Below are 23,694 nucleotides of genomic sequence, written 5' to 3'. Positions count from 1 at the left end.
AAAAAAAGTTTCTCTCTTTATTTACTATAATGAATATCAGCAACGAGATATATAGTTGTACTATACATTTACGAATAAGGTTTGTGATCGGGTACAAATAGAATTACATAAATTATCAATATTATTATAATACCAGAGGCATATTTGCTCCCATCTTACTGTATGAACGACTTAGTGGGTGTACAAAAATTATTTACAAGTATGAAACATTTCCATTCATCGAGCGAGCTCGATTTTGCCGATCCTTCTCCTCGGCTTCGGCACCGGCGCTGCAGCGGCTATCTCGCTCTCGATCACGAAAGTCGCGTTGCTCCTGTCCGATGATCCATCCTCGTTGTTGTTATTATTATTATTATTGCTAATACTATTATTAACGGCCGGTGTCGCACCGTCATCGTCGCCATCGTCCTTGTTCACCACGTAGGTATCGTCGCTCTTCAACGACTCGACGTCCAGCACCTCCTCGCTCGGGAAATCCTCCTCCCTCCCATCCACGATCGTATCCAGCGAGTCCTTGCGTTGCTGCTGCTGCTGTTCCGGCTCGTAATCGTAATTATCGTCCGTCTCGATCTTGTCCAGATCCACCGTCTCGAAGACGAACTGTCCCCCCTGTCGATTGGCGGCCGAGTCGTCGCTGCCCCGACCCGAATACCTGCGTCGACGATTATTGCCGTCGGAGAAGAAGGACTTGGCCGAGTTGTCGGGGGTCGTCGGCGAGCAGGCGTTTCTCGCGCTCTTGGATCTCTTTCTTGGCTTCTTGCTCGGTTGTAGCGGCGGCGGCAAGTCCTTCAACTCGATGATCTCCACGGGGCTGGCGTTTCTCTGCGTGAACACTTTGGCAGCGGCGTCGGGTGGATCATCGTCCTCTCTTCGCGCGGCCTCGACGTCGACCATTACGGTACCCGATGATTTCTGTTGATGATTGTGATGATGATGACTCGTCGCGTACATGAGTATACGATCGATCTTCTCGATGATGCCGCTCAGCCGACTCAGACTCTTGGCACGCAGACTCGGCCCCGTCTCCATGAAATTCTGCACTCTGCCCTTCAATTGCAGCTGCTGCTGTCTCGATTTCGATCTCGACTCGTCGTCGTCCTCCGCGCTGTCGTCGACGCGCCCGAAACGAGCCAATAAATTATTACCGTTCCGAGAGGTCGTCAAGCTCCTCGTCGCCGAGCCATTCCTACTGCTCACGGGCTCGAGCAGCTTGATCCTCGCCTGCGGCAGACCCTGCGCCTGCAGCAGCCTCAGTCCCACTCGGCTGCCGTCGGCCTCGCGATCGTACCTCAGCACTCGCACGGGCTGACCCGGCGCTCCGTAACAGCCGTAGGCGAGCGCGTGATCGTACGGATGATAGTCCACGCAGGTGCAGGCCTGATTCGGATGACTGGTCGTCGGCTCGTAGGTGGCCAGCAGTCGGCCCGTGTCCAGCGACCAGCAGCAGAGGCGCGAGGCCTCGTCGCCGCCGCAGAACAGCAGACCGCCGCAGGGCGAGGCGCACGCCCTGGCCTGTATGCGCCGATTGCGACGCAGCTGCGCCGGGGCGGTGAACTTGCGCACGACCAGGCCCGTGGCGGCCTCGAGCAGACGCAGCTCGTCGTTGCGCGAGTGCACGATCAGTCGCGGTCCGTTGGCGCTGCGGCCCAGGGCCAGGAGAGTATTGATGGCGACGCCCTCGAGATCCTTGAGCTTGAGCTTCTTGGCGATCTGCCACTCCTTTCTGACTCCACGACGATGACGATGACTGCTCGAGCTCGTCGGCGTCGAAGTTTTCTTGGCCTGCAGCAGCCAGACGATCAGCGTACCCGCGCCGTCGCCCGTTATCAGCTGGTCCCCAGCCTCGTCGCAGCAGCACACGGCGCTGACGAAGCTCTCGTGGCCCTCCAGCTCCTGGATCAGCTCGTAATTCGTCGTTTCGCGAGCGGACCGCGACCAGACGCGAGCCACGTGATCGTAGCAGCCCGTGACGATGCTGCTGCCGCTGTTGCCGGCCAAAAATTGACCGCAGTAAACGTAGGACGGGTGCGGCAGTGCCTGCAGGGGCTCGATGATTTTCTCGGCCGCGTCCCAGACGCGGGCCGTCTGGTCCGACGAGCAGGTGACGAGCTGGCGATCGTCGCCCGACCAGTTCACCGAGTAGACGAAGTTCTTGTGGCCGGCGAAGCGCATCGAGACCTTGCCGTCGTCGAGCTGCAATCGAATATAATGTTACAACGAATTGTAGAGGAGCAAGAATTTTACGATAAATCGATTAGAAATGTAATTCAAATTCAAGGATTCATGGAGCAAGACTTTTTTTTATAGTTTCTCTGTGTCGGTCGCGTGAAAATCATAATTTCAAGGACATTTTCAAAAAAATCCTTTCGCTCAATGCTTAGTATTAATTTGTGCATAAAACACTTCCACCAGTATTTAAATAAATATAGTTTTGTTAAACATGTTCGGCTCATGCAGACAATTTTTGTTCAATTTTAAGCTTTTATTTCATGTAAGAAATGAATTCAAAGTTTGATGAAAATTGGGAAGTGACCTTACTGAAAATTGTAGTATCAAACGAGGTCTAAAAAATGACGCTTCATAGGGCATAATCATCGTCTTCATATATGAATGGGAATAAATTTTCAGTCATTAGTCAACGGTTTAAAAATAATTCGGCACTTCGACCAATTTCACGTCCAAAGAAAAGTTATAAATGTGTGAAATTTACTTTTAAAAAACGCACCTTTGTGAAAAAAATTAAAAATCAGATTGATTTTAAATTACCTGTATTTTCGTATTTACGACTTGTCTTGTCAAAAAATCATAGGTTTAATCCACATACATTTCGAAACAAGTACGTTTATTTTTAATGCTTTCAGTCCTCGAAAATTAAAAATATAATCGAGTTCTATAAGTTCAGGGTCATTGGCCAACTTGGTACATTTCACTTTTTTTTAGCTTTAATCGTTCGTTAATATACACTACTAGTTTTTTTTTTTATCGAGTGTCGGTATTCATTCGAAAGGTTACCTATTTTGCTGTTGGAAGATATTTTTAGAAAATTTTTCAGGTTCATGCTTAATTTGCTACAAGCGAGCGACGTGAATCTTTTTTTATATCCATACAAAACGAACTATTGAATTTTAGACGTTGCAATCCAATTTCTCATGATTAGAAGTACATTTGGAATCGAAAGGGAAAAGACGGAATTTTTTCTCGAATGCATTACCTTGTAAACGAGGATCGGATAGTCGTACTCCTCGGAGCAGGCGCAGGCGAGATACTTGCCGTCGTGGCTGAACGCCAGCGCGAAGCAGCCACGCTCGCTCGTCTCGTCCGTCTCCCAGGCCAGGTCGTTGGGTATCTGGCACGACTGGGCGGCGTGACGCGTCCACTTGGGCCTGCCGAGCTCCGTCGTCGTCGTCATTCTCGACGACTCCTCGTCCAGAATCAACGGTCGGCATCCGGTCTTGTTATTGTCGTCCTCGTCGTTGTTCAAATCGGTCAGATCGTCGATCTTCAGCGGCTGCTCGTCGGGATGTTGACGAGTCGTCATCCGCACGGACTCGAGCAGTCGGGGCGTGGACGGCTCGACGCCGCACACCGTCACGTACAGACTGCTCGGGTACTTGACGCGGCTGCTCGCCGACGACTTCCACCACTTGTATATGTCGCATCTCGTCGGCGTTTTCGAGTTGTTGTTTTTGTTGTTGTTGTTGCTGCGTCTCGTCGTTATCGTCGAGCAGCGCCAGAAGGACTTCTTCGGCCGGTAGAGCTGCAGACGCACGCGCTTGTCCACGTGCTGGGCGCCGTTGACGCCGACCGGGCGAAGAAACGCCCAAGCGACCTTGTACCAGTACGGGTCGCGAGCTGCGTTACAGAAAAAAATAAAACCGATGGTAGAAAAACAAGAGCAAGAAAGTACACAGAAACTTAAAATTATGCGATTGAATTTTTCTGCCTTGGTAGAAATGCTCAAAGGCTTGACCAACGAAAGATTTCTTGAACATAAAAAATGGACATGTACTAATCAAAAGTTTCATATTTTTTTGTTTTTAATGTGAAACATCGAAGCTTGTGTGTGGATTTTCTAAGTTTTCTTCTTGTTACTTGATTTTTTAGTTTCTATTTTGGTTCTTTATTTTGACTCTTACTTGCATGATTCATGTTTTTTGATTTTTTTTAGTTTTTTACTTATTTGAATTTTTTATTTTATTTCATTATAACTTATTTGATTGATCAATTTTCTTGTTTTTATTTTATTCAACTTTGAACTTGCAATTCTTGCAGCTGTTCATAAATAGCTGATTTTTTTTCATTCATATATTTAAATTTTTTCTAATTTTAATCATTGTTCCATTTAATGTTTTTTTTGTAACGCAGTGACAACCTGGAGAAAACCATCTCCTGTCCCTCCTGGGGTCTGTTTGTCTGCAGATGACCAAAATTTATCAGAAGTGGTATTTTGATGTATTGATAAACATATTACAATATTGGCCATATCGTTAGATACGAACATACTTATTGTTGGCACTGTGCAACCCGTGCTTAGACTTATACAATCATTTTTACTTAGCCACTTGTAGATTTGCAGATAAAGGTACTCACCACCTAGTGGCGGAGGCTTAAAGCAGTATCGTCGCAAGTAAAGTGGTTGAAAAATAGTTTGAATTTTCATGAACTCAAATCGTCATTTCCAGATCATTTAAAGTGCCCTCAATATTTCTAATATAATTACAACAGCAAAATCGCCAAAAACAAGCCAGTTGATGATAATGTAGAAAACATTCTAAACGGTAATATTTTGGTCATTACGTCACCATTAACGTTGAGCATTTCTACCAAAGCTTTTTTTACACGTTCATTCGATGAAATCACGCCGCAACAACGAGCTTACTGTCATTCCGATCGAACGAGCCGCCATCGTCGTCATCGCCGCCACCACCACCGCCGCTGACTCGATCGATAATCTCGAACAGCAGCACGACGGCAGCTCGGCCCTGGGCCAGCAGATGCCTGTAATTGAACTCGAAGACGAGCTCCTGCTCCCAGACGGGCACCATCGACCTCTTGGCCCGGAAGTCGAAGCGATCGGTAACGATCGGCAGCAGCGACTGCTGCTCGTCGCTCGGCTTGGCACCTCTCGACCGTGGATACTCGCCGGTCTCGGCGTAGACCAGGTGCACCTTGACCATCGGTCGTCGCGTCAGGTAATCCGCCTCGAGCATGTCCGAGCGATGGATCCTGATCGACGCGTATCTCAGCTGCTCTTCCTCCTCTTCGTCGTTCGTTGCAGCAGCAGCGGCAGCAGCATCGGATCGATCGGAGGATTTTTTTCGTCTCGAGCGCCTCTTCGATTTCGATCTGGATTTACGCGGTGGCTTTTGCGGTCGTTGTGATTGTTGTTGTTGTTGTTGTTGTCGTCGCTCGTCGCCGGAATAACGTGTCGTCGACGAGCTCGTGTTTGGCTGCTTGGCAGCACGATGCTTCGACGAGCGTCGACTGCTGCTCTTGTCTTCGTCGTCGTCGTTACGTCTCGATGACGATTTCGATTTGCGCGAGTGTCGAGAGTCTCTCCGGGACTGTGGGTAAACAAACGTTATATCACATAATGTCACGTCTATACCCTACTTCATCGTATTTAAAATATCGTACCGTATGCATGTCTTCGTTGGTCGTGATGGTCGTGGTCTCATCCCCACTGGATCGTCCTCGTCGTTTCTCGAAAAAGTTGTCCGCCGATATCTTCTTGCTCGAGCTCCTCGACGAGCGTCTCGATTTGCTGCCGCCTCGCTGCATGGCAGTCAGTACCGTCGTCGTCTCCTGATCCTCCTCTTCCTCGTCCTCTTCGTCGAAATCGTCGTCGTCTCCTCGGCCACCGGACGATCGCTTCTCGCCGGAAGACTTTCGTCTTACGCTAGATTTCGACGATCGCCTCGACGACGAGGCGATTTTATTATCATTGCGAGGCGAGTCTTGAATCTCGCTCGATTCGGTTGTTGTAGTCGTGTTCGTTGACGACGTTGGGGCTGTGAAGTCTTGTATCTGAAACGATCCCAGAATTTTTAATTGTCCTCTTTATTGTAGAGTTTTCTCTTACCTCAGCTTTTTCGATGCTGGATTTACGATCGCTCGGCAATCTTTTCTCCTCCTCCTGCTCCTCGCTCAAAGTCGTGCTATCGTCGTCGTTGTACTCGCTTCCACCGTTGCTCATTTTGATGGTCGGGCTGCGATCGTCGATCGTCTCGATTCGCAAGACCTCGTCGTGATCCGACGAAAAAGCTTCGTTGTCGAATCCACCCCCTTTCTCCTCTTTTCGAGGATCCCTCGATCTCGGAGCGGCTATCGGCGGCCTCGATCGAAGCCTACACTCACAAAAAAAAACCAGTAAATTTTAACAGCTCTTTCGAATGATTCCTCAATAATTAAGGGCTAACAGGGGGCTTAATTATTTATCATTTTTCAACTATAGTACTAGGCTATAAAAGTGAAAAAAAATGTTTTTTTTTTCAATAACACAAATGATAACCCTTTTCAATAGCCTATTTGAAAGTATCTTGTCCAGATAGATACTTAGAAACAGTTAAATACAATAAAAATGAGGGTATTGACCCTCAACGCAAGCTATACGTATATCTAAGCTACCTGTCGTAGAAATCCAAGAGCAAGCATTAATCGATGGTACCATTTTCTACAATTTCGTATTCATTTTTTATCATTTTCCATAAATTAATTTCACTTTGCTATATGTACAAGTAGCTACAGTTCATCTTATGGCTAGCTTTTGGTTGCGACCATGGCCAATTGGCTATCGAACAAAATGAAACCACATGGGCTACGATAGATTAATGCTTGCTCTTGGATTTCTACGACAGGTAGCTTAGATATACGTATAGCTTGCGTTGAGCACCAATACCCTCATTATTATTGTGCTTAACTGTTTCTAAGTATCTAACTTGACAAAATACTTTCAAATAGGCTATTGAAAAAGGTTATTATTTGTGTTATTGAAAAAAAAATTTTTTTTACTTTTACAGCCTAATACTGTAATTAAAAAATGATGATTAAGCCTTCTGTTAGCCCTTAAAGAGAGTCATGCACCAATTTACTCCTCTGTCATTTTTGTAATATAAACCACAGTTTAATGTCAATCTTCATTTTCAACATAAAATTGACATTTTTGAGTCCTAAAAATGTGAAAAAAATTGTAGAATAGTCCTTTGCATCTTTAAATAGCTTATCTTTGCTTTTTTATCCTTTCGTCACTCTGCGCAAGGTTCAGATCAGAGTTATTTAGGTGGCCATGCCTTATAAAAATCATAATCTTCAAAAAAGTATCCTTTATGGGCTGAGTTCTGTGGAATTTTGATTAGAATTATAAAAAAAGTTTGTATGCCAGCAGATGTGAAAAAATCAAGAAATAAAAAAAATGTATTAATGTTTTTGATACATATTGAATAATAGAACTGATATGAAGGTATAAATGAAAATTCCACAGAACTCAGCCCATAAAGGATATTTTTTTGAAGATTATGATTCCTATCAGGCATGGCCACTTAAATAACTCTCATCTGAACCTTGCGCAGGGTGACGAAAGGATAAAAAAGCAAAGATAAGCTATTTAAAGATGCAAAGGATTATTTTGCAACGTTTTTCACATTTTTAGGACTCAAAAATGTAAATTTTATGTTGAAAATGAAGATTGACATTAAACTGTGGTTTATATTACAAAAATGACAAAGAGGAGTAAATTGGTGTATGACTTCCCTTAATAAGGTAAACCTACTAATGACCAACCACCATGAGCTGTTATTTAAATAAATATTAATTTTAAAAAATGATGATTCAGTGAAAATTTTTTTCACTTCTTTATATATTATATTTTCAGAAAAAAAATTATAGATACACTTTTAAATCGTCAAATCTTTCTTTTACGTGATATAAAACTCTATCCTGGTCAACCCTGGTCAAGTACTAGACTATTTAATAAAAAACGCCGTCTAGTATTCGAGCTTCTTCAAGGAACCTTAATAATTTCCAGGTAAATATATATCAATTAAATTTTAAAGAAAAAAAAATAGATTCCTTTGCATTTCAAAACGCGTACACTTATTTATGATATTCTGAGTCTTCAAAAATAAAATTTTAAGCAAGTTTTAAGTTCATGTCATGGGTTGTTCGATAATGTGGTCACCAACTAGAAGATACGCATTTTTTAGCTTTACAACTTTTTTTTATAAAAATTAACATCTTTTTACGATCAAGTGTGAGTACTCATTCAAAAGTTTACCTTTTTTGTTATCAGAAACTATTTTTAGAAAAGTATGCATAACCTTATGCGTAACTTTTATAATCGGTAATTTTTCTTTACTGGCCGAGTACCGATAAGTTTACCCTATCCACGATTTAATTGTACGAAATGAAATTAAAAAAACCATATCGGTTGTAGGAGCGGAAAGCGAAAAGAATGAAAAACAAGCCAACCTCGACGAGGCAGGCCTAACCACGGGCTCGGCCGTTGCCGATCTCTCGGGCAGGAGAATCCTTTGGCCACTGGAGTTGCGTATCTCGGCACTGGCCGCTCCGCCCTTGGCCCACTGCCGACGCTGGCGTGGCTTATTACTCTGGCTCTTCGAGTCCGCCTCGAGCTCGATCAGTTCCGCGCCGATTTTTTCCGCCGCTGGCTTCTTCTTGTCCCAGCGCTTTCTACGGCCGGAAGTTGGCCGAGCTTCGTTGTTATCGTCGTCGTCGTCGTCGTCGATCGAACCGATCTCTTCGATATTGTTGTCGTCCTCGACGGGCGGGGCCGGCGACGAAGACTCGATCGCGACGATTTCCGGCGAGGTCGACGACGACAACGATCTATCCTGCTTCTTCTACACAATAATACATGCATTTAATTTTTTAAAGAAAATTCAATCGCGTCTACAAAAAAAATCATCCTACCTTTTGCTGCTTTTCGTTCTCCACGTGCACGTCTGCCACGACATCGAGTACGCGCGTACTGTCGTCATGCTCCTCGTCGATCTTGCTGCTATCGATCAAGCTCTCCTTGTCCTGATCCTTCACCATTAATCCAGCCTCGACGTCCACGTTCTCCGCTGCGGTAGCGGACTTGACGCTCTCGGATCTGCGAAAGAATCCGAATCGCTTCTTGATCGTTTGCGCTATACTCGTCGAAGGTACTGCTGCTGCTGCTGTTACAACTTCTTTTTCCTTTCCTATCGACTCCTCTTGTTGTTGTTTTTGCCGTTGCTCGACCGCCGTCTCGATTCTGTTCTCCTTCTCGTCGTTCGCCACCTTCTTCTGCCTCTTCTTCTGTCTCGCGGACGAGGACGATCTTCCACGCTCGCGAAACAGCTTGATACGCGAGCCGAAATCCTTCGACTCGTCGTCGGCCGCGGCATCGTCCTTATCGCTGCTGCTCGATAAACTCGACGACGACGACGAAGATGACGACGAGGATCTCACGGCTCGCGAACGGCTCAATTTGCCACGAGCGGCAGCTCGGCCTTTGGCCGATTTCTGCTGCTGTTGATCCATTGCTTTCACGATTTATCACGAAAAAACTATTCTCATGACGCTCGTTGGACTTTTGTGTGCTTTACACGCGTGCTTCGTCGTCGACGACGATGACGATGATGACCCATTATCAAGTGGTATAGAAAGTCGCGACGAGCGAATCGATTAAACAATACCCGCTTGTGTGCATTTGATACGTAATATAGATTTGTCGCGCACCGACTATTACTCCCCTTTCTTCCTCTCTCTTTTTTTTTTTTTTTTTTTTAATCGCAAAACACAATCACGACACGTTGAACACTATTCAAAGAGCGCAAAAAATCAAGTAAACCAACGCAACGAGATCGTCTTCTCGATCTTATTTTCTCGGCGCCGGCTATCTATATTGTATACTGTTGTCGTCTTGGGTGAGAGTGCTGTTGCCTGCCAACGCGGCGACGGCAGCGGCAGCACCACAACGACTATTATAACTATACGCTGCACAGGTAGTACATATACAGCGGCAACGGCGATCGAGTGTGTACGTATACTTATACGTTCGGCGGGACAGGTGTTCACCGGGCGCACAGGTCGACGCGCCACTATACCAGCGTATAGTACGATTATACATGTATATAGCTTTGAATACATTTTGTCTGCGGCACTACTACCGGTGGGTTATATATTCGGCATAATAGATAATATCGATCCACGCGGAAGGTATATGTACGTATACGCGTGCCACTGCCCTCTTGATTATATGCATTTTAACGTCTATCGCAGTGATAAGTAAGAGACAATGGCCGAAGGTGTATTTACGATTCAAAAAATCGAGATCGGTCTTTTCTTCAATGGTTTAACAGTAACTTTATATCGTACGATTTGTTCGAATAAAAAATACAGTATTGAATACGAAAATCTTAAAGTCTAGCAAAATAGCCTCATCCCGATCAACCGTCCCTCTCTGGATTGTTGTCGTCTTCCTTGTTGTCGGCCTGGGCTTTGTCGAACGAGGCGAGTCTCGCTCGCTCCTGACGAGAAGAAAAAAAAAACATTAACGTCAATTAAACAATGTATTACGAAGAGTTGAAAATTTTTGCTCGGCTATAACTCACGGCCTCGATCGCGGCGTAATAGTCCTTCTCGGCCTGTATCACGGCCGGATCCTTCATGTCGGCGAGCGAGTGCCTCTTGGCCTGCTCCTGGTCCCCGGGATCGGCCATCACGGCCTTCATCTTCAGCCGTAACTCGCGATTTTTCGCCTCGATCACCTTTTCGCGCTTCGTCTCGCGTTCCAGCAGCTGTAGGCACAATGCCACGAAATGTCATTAGAAAATATTATCGTAAAAAGCATTTTTATTATTATTATCTTTATTATTATTATTATTATTATTAGGAAAAGCCTCTCCTCAAAAAAAAAGGTATTTTTATGTATGACAACTAATACACACCAACGAAACTTTTATTATTGATAAATTAATGACAAATCTTGAGTTTAAGTTAATGAAAAGCATGCATTACACGCACACGAAAGGCCGTTACCAGTCTTTTTTTTCCTTTATGAATTTCGTTCTAAAATTTTAACAGGATATTTTTATGATGTTAAAGAACGTTTTAACGTAAAAAAAATGTATCGATTTTTTTCTCATTTTCAATGGGAATGTCCCCTTAATTTGCATTAGGGCTGTCTTTAGTCTAGTTTTAAATGTCCAAGAGTGAAGAACTTGTCTAGGGAGCGAAAAACTCTAATGCCTCAGAGCACGTGTAAATATCGCCCGAGGCGTAGTCCAGGCCGAAAACATGTGCTCTGAGGCTTCCTTTTTCGTTTTTTAGGTGTGACACTATTTTTCGCGAATCCTCCAGCAATAATTAATTTTTTCGTTTTGGCTATCGGGACGAAAAAGTTTAGTTCCGGCTGGCATAGCATGAAAAAAAGTGGCATCAGCTGCTCAAAGTGTATTTTTCAGAGAAATTAAATTTTTTAAAATCCAAGTGACTGTGTTTTTGTGTGAGTGTGTAGAACGATGTTTATGTTGTACGGCGAGGAGTCCGATAAGAATTTTCATGGCGAAAGCGGAATTGACGGGAGCGACGACTAAAATTTTTAATACGTGGATCATCTTAATAAAAAAAAATGAGACTGATTGAATAGCGTAAGTGGAATTACAGCTATTTAAGCAAAGAATAAAGAATAACGGTAACAATACCAACTACAAGAACAAAACTAACTTTGACAAAACGCCATCGTACCATCGTACACGTACTGCACACATCGCACACGTCGCAGCTCCGAAAGACTCTCTCGCTTTCTCTCCGAATGACTAAGCCGAACCGCTAAGGAAAGTTACCATAGGTTCAACGTAGATCGTTCTGAAAATTTTTCATGTGTTCCATAGGTATGGATACGATTACATAGACGAGTATTCTTTGAACTTGGCCTACACGGAAAAACTTTTGACCATGTTTCACGCTCGAATGCATAGAGATACATTCGCGCTCTGAGTCGAGCACAATTCATACTCAGTCACAAGCGCGAAACACCCTCGGTTTCTAATGAGTGTGAACTAATATTGAAACTTGGATTTAATTTTAGGTAAACTTGCCATATTTCAAATACTCATAAAAATCGTTCTTTTTCATTTACTGTAAGTATGGAAATTTTGAAAATTTTTATAAAAGTATCGTCTGCACGGCAATCGAGTTCGAGACTATCGGCCTCGAGTCTGGGACATGTAGCGCCCATGGTGTCAGGCAAATGAACTGTGAGTGGTCAATGCTAGTCAGAGTTTCCCTACAGATAACAAGCTATTTGCCTATAGAGTAACTCGCAGAAATGCTTGTTTTATCAATGTAATGTTGTATTATCAATGATTGTTTATTTATCAGTTGTTTATGGTGGGTGCCTTCGTAAATACATGCAATCGTACACATTTGTAGACCTCCCCCAGTTCATGATACCGCCACCGCGCGCTTGGCGCTGCAGTCGAGACTTGAGGCCAATACTTTCACATCTATCTACTTCAGAGTTCGGCCATGTGTTCTTTACGCTTTCATCCGATGCATTAGTACAGTTTACGACGCCGTAGCGTGTACAGCTATTAGGTAGATCTCGCACCATCCATTGCAACGAGTGATTTTTGGGTAAAGAGGATTCATCCTTAATTTTTTTGAATATCATAAACGATCGTGTCTGTGTGTTTTGTGCAAGTGTTTCAACGATGTATCACTGCAGCGATATCGAACAATTGAAGAGCTTACGCGACGGCGGCTTGAATTGGGAGTCGGGAAAAGAGCGCATGGCTTTTTTCAGTAAGCTCAATACTTTGATATTCAATTGGAAAGACCCGCTCCCGGATGTCCGAGAGATATTTCGTCCCAGAGAGATCGACCAGCTCATCATCGAGTCCATGAAATGCGTGAGGAAACCCGGACTCATCCGATGGCCGTTTATCACGGTGGTCAAATTCTTGATCAAAACCGGCTACGAGGACGAACCGGAGCTCGATGAAGACGGCGAGGTAATTTTGCTGCGGACCACACCGCTGCATTACGCGGCGAGCGACGTCCTCCTGTTCAGCTTCGCGATCGGCGATCTGATTCGAATCTATCCCAGATTCGACGCGAACTACGCGAGCGAGTCGGGCTTGACTCATTTGCACGTGGCGTGCATGTTCAGGAGCTGCGAGCGATTCGTCAAGGAATTCCTCGACAACGGCCAAGATTCCAATCTTCCGTGCCGGGGAAAGGGCGAAACGCCTCTGCACTTGGTGGCGCAGTGGGGCGAGAAGGAAATCATTCACTTCCTGCTGATGAGAGGCGCCGATCCACAGTTGACCAACGCCGAGGGAGAGACGGCTTTGCACGACCTTTGCAAGAGAAGCCGCGAAGATCTGGTAGAGATGTTCTTGAAAGTTAACAAACAATTCAGCAAGTCGATCAATATCGACGCCGTGGACGATTGGGGTCGGACACCTCTGCTGGTGGCTCTGAACCGTAGCGACAAGAAGTCGGCCTTGCTGCTGCTGAAGAAAGGCGCCAAGTCGAATGCGGCCGATGAGATGGGATGTACAGCACTGCACCTGATGTGCCGGAGAAATTACGACAGCAAATCGATCGAGGAGATTCTCGACGCCATGGCCGGCTACTGTCCGGTCAACGCCCGGGACTTGAAAGGACGAACTGCTTTGCATTACGCTTTGTATCACGCTAACGAGGACGTGATCAAGCTGTTGCTCAGACGAGGCGCGGATCCCAACACGCCCGACAACGAAGGAACCACCGCCATGCACTGCATCAGCCGGAGACGACTACCCGCCGACGACTTGGCCAAGACGCTGCTCAGAGTCTGCGGCGAAATCGATCGTGTGGTGCAGATCGACTTCAGGGACAAGGGGTGCCGTACACCGCTCGAATGGGCCGTGGCGAATCATCAGCCTCATCTGGTCGAGAGACTCCTGCAACTCGACGACGATCTGTCCGGCTTCAAGTTCCCGAGCTACACTCACTTCGACCAGTGCTTCGAGTGGCACGCTAAGCGCCGAGTCGGACTGCACAGGCTGAAACTGGCCTCGGGCGTGCTGACCTGCCTGGAGCGGCTGGAAAAGCACGGCTACCGTTTAAAGGCCAACGATGCCAGGACGATCGCGACTTTGTTCAACCGGAACGCATTGGTTCACAGATTGTCCGCCAATGCCGCGATGCCGCACTTTGACAGCAGCACGGTCTTCGTGATAATGGCCAAGGTGACGATGGTCCGGCCGAACCTGACGCTCCACGAGCTGATGTATCTACGACCCGAGGAGGTGGCGAAGAAATGAGTCACGTACGCGACGTACTTCAATCTGGCCGATTCGGAAAAATTGTGGCGACTCCCGACGGGGCCACTGTTCGAGGCCTGCGACAGACATCTGTGCGAGGAGGTGGTGAAGAGATTTTACCGGCGAGTGCGAGACGAGTTCCTGGAGCTGGAGGACCTCGTGAGAGATGCCTTGACACCAAATTAAGCCATTTTGGGAATAGGATGAAGCTGGTGGTTTTAAATGACTGCTGTTGTTGATTTTTGTACATTTTTCATGTTTTTTATTGAATAAATATATCAATATATAAAATTTTCTTTGATTTCTGTTTTTTCCTATACTTTTCATGTCCCACATTAATATCTCATTCAATTTTTCAGAGGTCTTGCAGTCTCGACGCGCAAAATAAAATTATCATATAGACATGATTTTTATTGAGATTTTAGAAACAAATTGAACTCAAAAATCTATATAAGTTTCTATAAATATTTACATTAGCCAAGAAAAAAATAAGCCCTTGTCATAATTTCACTGATGAAATGCACACTTATCCTCTTTGGGAATGATGTTATCATGTGCCTGCAATAAGTTCCAGCTATATTCGTAAAAACTATAAATTATTCACAAAAACTTGAAATCCTTCCATCATTTATTGCAAGCTGTGTTTGAATATTCAGCCTTCTCATTGAAAAATAATTAGTGAATTTTATGGACTGTTTTTCAAAAATTTGTTATTCACGAAATCTCGAATTCGTTGGATAGCCAACTTTACTTTCGCAGTTTTGATGAGCTAGTGGACCATTTTTATTTGGAATATTTTTGGACTAAATATATATGTGTAAATACCCAAATTCATAATATTTGAAACATATTGTGACAATTAAAGTTAATTAGCCGATTGTTTTCGATTAAGTACAAAAAAGTGCCGACATAACCTCACATTTTCGTGGTTATTTATAAGATTTGAAAACCAAAAATTATATATTAATGACTATTAGTCAATATGATCGATATGATTTTAAAATGTTCCTGATTATGTTAATGCAGTAAATTTGTGAAAAAGTAATAAAAAAACTAATCTTAACAAAATCTCTTTAATCATTTTTGTTTTTATTAAAACTCGTGCAATTTAACATATTCGTATAAAAAAACTCATTCGCAAAAAAAAAACATGTAACTCATTAAATAAGCATGTTTTTTTAAATAATACTCATTATAAAAAAGGTGGCCAGGCATTGGAACATGGGATTTCAGACATTGGTACATGAAAAAATTACTTTGGCCAGTCATTGGCACGATGTGAATATCTGATCAATTCAACTGTATCAATTATTTACTGGCTTATGATGAGTTTTTTATATTCCCTCGTGTCCAAAATTATTAGTTCTCAAGAACCCAAGAGTATTTTATTATCAAAATTACTCATTTATATCATTTCTATAGAGCTCTTTTCAGCTAAGCTGCTTAACTGGCCAGCCATTGGTACATTTACCTTATAGAATCTTAAATCGATTTTTTAAAATTTCAATAAAAATCATGTCCATATAATAGTCATATTTTAACTTCACGCTATCAACTCTCATTACACTTTCATTCACTACCGTATTGGTGTTTTACTTTTGAACCGGTTGAAATGTAAATGTTTTTGAACTATAAAGAAATTGAAGTTTTATTTCTGATTTTTATATGCAATGATTAATTATGATAATTAAATCACCCGGTGGCAGAGTCATTAAATTAAAAAAAAACTTGAAATGTCAGAGTACGTGCAACCGTTGAAAAACATTTTCAACAGTGTGAAAAATTAAAATTTTCAAAAAAAAGATCGTGGAAAGAGAAAGAAAGAACCCTTCGAAAATGTTTACACAAATATTTTCGACTCTAGAAGGTTTCTTAATCCTTGAATGAACAATGAGAAATAAAAAGAAGGGAAACTATATATTCTTTAAGTTTTACTTTAAATGGTACTATAACATACCAAATTTCAGGAAAATCCGTGGACCTCGTCCGCGGGTTTATTTAAGGGGACAAGACAGTGTTTTGAGCTGATATTAACCTAAGTTAACCATCGCAAAGACTCTCCATTTCCCTCCGAATGACAAAGCAGGATTGCAGACAGGTCGTTGGTAAGTACGCGAGGTTCAGGAAAATTTCATTTTAATGTGTTCTGAAGGTATGGCTTCGATGACATCGTCGAGAAATTCTTCTAATCTCTACAGTGTGAATACATCTTATAATTTTTAAATGAGCAAGTATTTATGACACAGTGAACAAGAAACATATACGAATTTTTGAACGAAATCATTTCTCACTGTGACAAGAATTTGGCTTCACCCATGACGGTAAATTGCGATATCAATAATTTCTTCATTGTTATTCGTTGAACCAGTTAATAAGAATTATATTGTTACGAGGCATAACTTATAAGCAATATTTTTGTAATCTTTGCTGCTGCTCACAAATATCTGTAGGGTAAATATTCCCCAGTGGGTCAGAATTAGTTATTAACATTCCAATAGTTAAAACCGTAATAACTAAGAAACTACAATAGATATCAAAAAATGAGTATTTGCTTCCTTTATTAAAAAACGATAAGATTAATTTTTTTAAATAACAGGGTTTTTACAATATTCGAACGTGTAAAGAAAATAGGCTCGTTTATGTAAGATTTTACTGGAACATAATCCAAGCGCCCCGACGACAAAAAGTGCTTGATAATCGATGAAAATTGCAATATTTACATAAATTGTACTAGTTGCGTATTTGACTCTGAAAATAACTTAAAATTTCTTTGTTTTTAATAATAATAATAAAACCCAAGCTGGTGACTAAGCAATCATACCAATTGAAATTAAAATTAAATCTTTAATCGAAGAATTTTTAAAATTAAAAATCATTAGAATTAGTAAACGCATGATCTGTTATAATTAAAAATTCAGTTTCTTTATTGATTTCCGATAATTTGATTAATTTTTTAATCAATTAAATGCAACGCTGCATAGTAACTCGGGCTATTGATTTAAAAATATTTCTAAATTTGCCGAAAAAAAAGTCAAGAAAATGTTTTGTTTCTGTTTGAAACGGGTGCTTTTTATGCTTTTATTTTGTGGGAACCAAAATCATCATTCGTTTTTTGGAAACAATTGACAGGTATATAAGAAAAGCTACGTGGTAAAATTCTTTATACATTAAAAAATAACGTAAGTGAAATAAAACTCAAAGTCAAATAAAAAATTTAATTTTTTCAAACGTGTATTTATTTTAACGATATAGATAATTTACAACATTTAATAACAACGAGCAATAAAAAATAACTATGTACATATGATCATCGCCATAGCGAGCTCTAATCTTTCGCCGCCAAGCAAATATTCAACAAATCCTTGTTCGTGAACGATTCGTCGAGTATCATATCGCAGCAGATAATGGGCAGCCGATAGTGCGTCAGCTCCATGAAAAATTCGAGTGCCCATCGGCGCAAGAATTCTCGCGACATCTTCTCGCACAAGTGCCCGAGACACGCCCGATGCAGCCCTCTCGAGATATCCCTACACTCCATCGTGTGAACGAAATTAAAGTAGTCCGCGTACTTGACTACTTTTTTAGCCTGTTGAGGTGTCAATCGAGTCAAGTCGTATAGCGACACGCTCGGAACGATCGTTATCTCTCTCGCTTTCGTCGCGAACTCCACGTCGTCGTACCAACAGTACACAACGTCCTCCGACTGGTCGACGATGAATCCGTGCTTGGCGATCAATTTTACGATCGTCCTTGCGTCGCTTCGATCCAGAACGTAGTCGCTTTCTTCGAGCCGCTCGACGATCCTCAGAACGGCGGACAGTAGTTTCAACGAGAAACCATTTTCGTAAAGCTTGGCTCCCTCGAAGAGACGACTCTGGCTGGGAAAAACGAAGCGAGAGACATCGGCGCCGTGATTCAAAAGTACCTCGACGGTATTCGGCAAGAGATGCGTCACGGCCAATTCCAGCGGTGTCCGGCCCTTCCCGTCCCGGGCGTTTATTTCCACCGTTCGATCCCTACCGTCGTTCATCTCGAGAAACGTCCGCGCCGTAGCGTCGTCGTAATTTTCGTCGCAGATCCTGTGCAGCGGTGTCGTACCATCGTTCGCCCGCGCATTGGGATCTGCCCCGTTGTCGAGGAGCACTCGAACGACCCGATGTTTCCAGCGCAGGCCCAGAGCCAAGTGCAGAGGCGTCCGGCCCCTCTTGTCCCGGGCGTCGACTTTGACCGGCTTGCCCAGCTCTTTGCCGATCCCGAGGAACCGCGTCACAAACTCGTCGTCGTAATCGCTCTCGCATGCCGCGTGCAGAGGCGTCAGTCCTCGGTCGTTGCGAAAATTCGGGTCGGCGTCTCTCCTCAGCAGCAGCTCGATGGTCTCCCACCCGTGGCCGGAGCGCAGAGCCAAGATCAGGGGTGTGTTGCCCAGCTTGTCCATGAAATCCACCTCCACCTGCTGCCCGATCCTATCGTTGATCTCGAAGAATATCCTCGCCAGGCCGTCCGCGTCGTCGTCTCGGTCGCAGATGACGTGCAGCGGAGTCGATCCGTCCCTGCTGGGTGTGCTCGGATCCGCGCCGTGTCTCAGAAGCGCCTCGGCTATCTGCTCGTTGCCCCAGCGCAGCGCCAAATGCAGCGGCGTGCGAAACTCTTTGTCGCGAACGTTGACCCTGACTCGATGCTCGCCACCGCCGTCGACCCTCTTCTTCTCGGTCAGGAACATGTCCGCCCACTCGCGATCGTGATACTTGCTAAGGACGTGCAGCGGGGCTTCTCCGTTGCCGTTGGCGAGATTCGGATCGGCCCCCTGTCTCAGCAGCGTTCGGGTCACCCTCTTGAAGCCGTTGGCCACCGCCGACTGCAGCAGCGTCCGACCGAAGCAGTCCCGAGCGTCGATCTGCACACGCTGCTGGATCTCGCCCAGAGTCTTGAAGAATATATCCATCAGGTTGTCGTCACATTCCTTGCGACAGATCACGGCCAGAGGCGTGAGTCCGTTGGCATTGACCGCGTTGGGATCGGCGCCGTGCCTCAGCAGCGACCTGGCCACGTCCTTGCGTCGATTGGCCAGGGACAGATGCAGCGGCGTATCACCCGTTTCTGGCCAAACGAGATTGGGATCTTGGCCGAGCTCGAGGAATTTCTCGACGATTTCTCGATGTCCGAACTCGCAGGCGATGTGAAAGTGCGTAAATCCCGAGTCGTCCGCGTAGTTCACGTCGTACCTGTCGAAGATCTTGAACAGTTCGGCGACCATCTTGTCGTCGGGATCGCGCGATCGTCTGGCGGCACGATGCAGCGGTGTGGCGCGACGCGCCAGCGGTTTGCCCGCGTCGTCGAGCACTTCTGCGTCCGGCTGGTCCCTGTAGCCGCTGCCAGCCACCAAGGCGATGATTCGTTGGCCCCGATCTTTGTCAAACACCGCTTCCCGAACGATCCATTCGATCTCTTTGGGCCGAAAGATCTCGCGGAGATCGGGTAGAGGACCCTTCCATCTCTTGAACAGAGCATCGAGCTCGTCGTGAAACTTGTTTCGCTCGTTCGCGTGGGCCCAGTTAACCTGGGCTCGTAAGATTTTCAATTGTTTCACTTTGGCTTGGCCGAGCTCGTCCATTGTTGGTTCGACACGCGCGACACAGCTGGACAGCTATGTTTACGCCGTTGACACGATGCACAATCACTTGTAGTATATTTTTTTATTTACACATCACTCGAAGCAGTCGACATTATGTTTTTTCTTTACGGCGTTGTGAACACGTGTAGTGAACGAAGCTATATATGTGAGAGCTAAATATTATACGTACGCACGACGTGGATATGCACATGCGCGAGTAAAAGAGATGAAAAAAAGATGAATGACCGGGTTACACAGATATTTCGAATTAAGATGCTTTTCCTATAATGTGTGTTTTCATTTGTATTTTTTAAACTAATGGTAATTTTGTCTTATGGTTTTAGTATAAATAAAAGTACAATATTTAGTACTAGCTGTAAACATAAGAATTATTCTTTTAAGAGTGCCCCTTTGGTGATAATTGTATTTTTACTTTTATTTCATTAATTCATAAAAAAAAATTTAAAAACTGTACATTTAAATTTTAGCAAGTAAATGATGAAAAACTGGTCAAATACTAGTTTTAATTTCTGATATCTAGCTCCTAAAGTTAAAAGGAAAATTTTGAAAATTTAATATTCCAAAATAAATCAACGCTGAAAATAGAAATTATATTTTTATTTTGTTCATAAAAAGTTCATGAGCTAGAGAATCTTGTCAACTTTTTAAAATACTTGTTTAAATTTCTCGATTGTAGCCCTTATACTTTCAAAACAGGTTCTAAAACTTGTAAATTCAAAAATGAGCTATGCGCTGGAAATTGAAATGAGTAAAGTTTAAAGGTTAAATTGAACTCATTTGAAAAAGTATTTAAACAACTTTTTTACATTTACTTGCAAAAATTCAGATCTCTAGCTTATGAACTATTTATAAATAAAATACAAGTATAAATTTTATTTTCAGCGCATGGCTCATTTTTGAATATCTAAATTTTGGAGTCAATTTTAATACTTTGTGAGCCACAGTTTTGAAATTTCAATGAGTATTTCAACAAGCTTTTTTACACCTACCTACCAAGTTTCATATCTCCAGCTTATCAATTTTTTATGTATCAAACAAAACTCAAAAATTCCATTGCTAGCGTAAACCTTTATTCTTGAATTTATTAGTTTCAGTCAGATTTAAAACTTTGAAAGCTACAACTATGAAATTTGAGCAAGTATTTTAACAAGTTGTTTCACACCTACTTGTAAAAATTTAATTCTCTAGCTTATGAACTTTTTAAGTATGAGATAAAAGTTATTTTTATATTGTCAGCGCATGACTCATTTTTGAATTTATAAGTTTCAAAGTCAAGTTTGATACTTTTTAAGCTACAGGTATAAAATATAAATGAGTATTATAACATGTTACATCACATTTACTGGCCAAAATTCAGATCTCTAGCTGAAGAACTTTTTTGTATGAAAGACAAGTATTATTTTCATCATCAGCATAAACTTCAATTTTGGAATTTATGGATTTCAGACTAACAGTGTGCAACAGATGTGCAACTCTTTTATGATTCTTTGAAGAACAAACAAGATTATAAATCTAAAAAAATTAATGAATGTATATTTATTAGAATAATTATCACAAACCATAAAAGATACAGCAAATACGTTGATGAGATACTTAAAATTGCTAATAATTCCTCGGAATCAAAACATTTATAAATTTTGAAAGAATAGTGCTCAGTCATTCCAGTAATGAGCAAATTAGTTCTTCGAAAACTTATCAGCTTATACTTTCAATCCTAGACCTTATAAAAAGGGGTAATTCGACGCTCCCAACGAAGAGTATAGCATGTTTATAAGTTAATTTAAATTGAAATGCCTCTTCGTAGCAATTGAGTGACAAGAAACTATTTGAATATGTTATTATTTTTACAAAGAATTACCAATGACTGGAATTATGTGATTTGAAAAAAATTTCAAATTGATCAAAAGTTTTGAATACTATTTTCAATAGTTTTTGTAATTCAATTAGTTAAAATAAACCAATCTAATTTACTTATTGATAATTTGAATAATATTTGCTCATTTATCTTTTCCTTTAAAAAAATTGAGAATCGGAATCGATTCTTTTTCAAAATAATCGATTCTTGAAAAACGATTCTCTCAGGAATCGGCTGTGAAGAATCGATTCGATTTTTAGTGGAATCGCACATCCCTAATCATTACTGCGAGACGTGAGACGTGGACAAAGGCCGACAATCAATATTATGACTTACACGAGCGCTTCGCTGATAAGACGATCGTAATGTCAATTTGCCATTCACTTAGCTTGAAGCGCGTCAGGTGGCGGTTACTCAGGCGCGATCGAGAAATTGAATTATTCCAGCGGCCCTTTGGCATTTGAATTAATAGCATTAGTTTTTGAGTTACAATCTCTAATGCTTCTATGCTGTATATTTCGAGTCTTTAAAAAGCCGCTCCAGGAGCGCCGCACCGTCTAAATTACGAATACCACCGAGATCGACCATACACGATAGTGAAAGTAGATGACTCCACATCGATATCCGAGCCTGATATACGTGTGTAACGCGTAACGTGTTGCTGGTCGCTACTTGCTGGCAATGTACTGTGTACATCCAACCTAAACTAAATACACGTGCACACACATGTGCGTTCGTCCGCATACACACACACATAAGAGTAATTCGATTTTTTGCACCAAGCGCACAAAATCACACAGCGACATCATGATTGGTCGTTCATTGGCCGTGCAGATGGCCAAGTCCTGCACGTTGTTTGCTCTTACTGCTGTTCTTTTGCTCCTGTTGGCCCACTCGGTGTCAGAGACACGAGCTCACGGCGCCCACGACGACCACCATCACCACCGCCGTCATACTCTTCAAGATTTTGAAGCCGAGGAGCCACTGGGTTTCAAGTATTCGAGAGAAGCCAATGAGTATAGCGATAATAAGGAGCATAAAATTGTGAAAAAAGCTTCTGCCGTGTGGGGAAGATTTTGACGATGAACCGGCGGAACACCGCTATCATCAGCTTCTTCGGCATCATCGGCATCATCGACATCATCGCCACGATGGTAGAGAGTATATAGAACTTCCTGCCGTGCACTATGATGAAACTCCTCACTGGAGACCTCTCCGCGATTACCTGGATATGTAATTAAATAATAGTTTTTCAGCTACAGTGTCCACCGTAATCGATCTTTTTTTTTCAGTTGTGTGAAAAATTTGCTGCAGTTCGCCATGTACTAGAAAAAAATTTATTAAAATGATGCTCAAAAACTATCGAACAGATCGTACTCTTTACTTCACATGCCATTCCCCTCCGCAAGCATTTATAACATAGAAATCTATGTTACATCGTTATAGGCAAATTAAATGTTAAAAATGAAATGCAATCGATAATATTATGGTTAGATTGGATTAGATTATCATTTTTTGGTTTATAATAATAAGCAGCAACATAGGAAATTCTACATGATTTTTTGTAAGTAAAACTAAAAGGAAATTAAAAAGTAATAAAAGTGAAGTCCAAGTCAATTAATAAATCGAATTTTGTATCAGATTTATTTATTTGAATGATGTAAAATATTTTCGAAATGTATTATCACTAAACGTGGGAAAATCTGCGAATACGCTGATAAACATCGCGAATTTGGCCTAGAGCCGCCACACAAATATGATACAAATCTTCGTTATCCAAGTAATCCATGATCATTTCACAGGGGAGGTGTGGCAGCCTGTAGTTGATCAGCTCCATAAACGGATCCATTGCCCAGCGCCAGAAAAATCTTCTGCTTATTTTTTCGCTCAAATGCGTTTCGTAAGCC

General features: G+C 42.7%; 2 protein-coding genes across 2 annotated transcripts in view; both read right to left on the bottom strand.

Annotated features, from left to right (window-relative positions):
* Positions 1-216: 216 nt before the first annotated feature.
* LOC106651723 (jouberin-like) lies at positions 217-9,525 on the bottom strand. Its single transcript, XM_023460127.1, has 7 exons — positions 8,929-9,525; positions 8,467-8,858; positions 6,083-6,347; positions 5,638-6,027; positions 4,880-5,564; positions 3,212-3,852; positions 217-2,193 (listed from the first exon to the last, which is right to left on the bottom strand). The coding sequence occupies exons 1-7, from the start codon at positions 9,523-9,525 to the stop codon at positions 217-219; spliced, it is 4,947 nt and encodes a 1,648-aa protein (XP_023315895.1).
* Positions 9,526-10,352: 827 nt separating this feature from the next.
* The window catches only part of LOC106651725 (dynein intermediate chain 3, ciliary), a 31,421-nt gene continuing 18,079 nt past the window's right edge, over positions 10,353-23,694 (bottom strand). Inside the window, exons 6-7 of the mRNA XM_014370370.2 lie at positions 10,599-10,784; positions 10,353-10,514 (exon numbers count right to left, since the gene is read on the bottom strand). Coding sequence (XP_014225856.1) covers positions 10,434-10,514; positions 10,599-10,784 — 267 coding nt within the window. The 3' untranslated portion in view covers positions 10,353-10,433. The remainder of the gene's footprint in view (positions 10,515-10,598; positions 10,785-23,694) is intronic.

This window comes from Trichogramma pretiosum, unplaced genomic scaffold (assembly GCF_000599845.2).
Source record: "Trichogramma pretiosum strain Unisexual culture from Peru unplaced genomic scaffold, Tpre_2.0 scaffold89, whole genome shotgun sequence".
Classification (NCBI taxonomy): Eukaryota; Metazoa; Arthropoda; class Insecta; order Hymenoptera; family Trichogrammatidae; genus Trichogramma; species Trichogramma pretiosum.
Note: the sequence above shows the minus strand (reverse complement) of the source record. Positions and strands in the feature narration are given on the sequence as shown.

What these genes read in the sequence shown, in the direction of transcription:
- LOC106651723 (XM_023460127.1), bottom strand. Translation starts at nt 9,525, where the DNA reads ATGGATCAACAGCAGCAGAAATCGGCCAAAGGCCGAGCTGCCGCTCGT. An exon ending in AGAACGAAAAGCAGCAAAAG is followed by an intron (nt 8,859 to 8,928) that starts GTAGGATGATTT and finishes ATTATTGTGTAG; the next exon opens with AAGAAGCAGGATAGATCGTT. An exon ending in CCAACGAAGACATGCATACG is followed by an intron (nt 5,565 to 5,637) that starts GTACGATATTTT and finishes GTTTACCCACAG; the next exon opens with TCCCGGAGAGACTCTCGACA.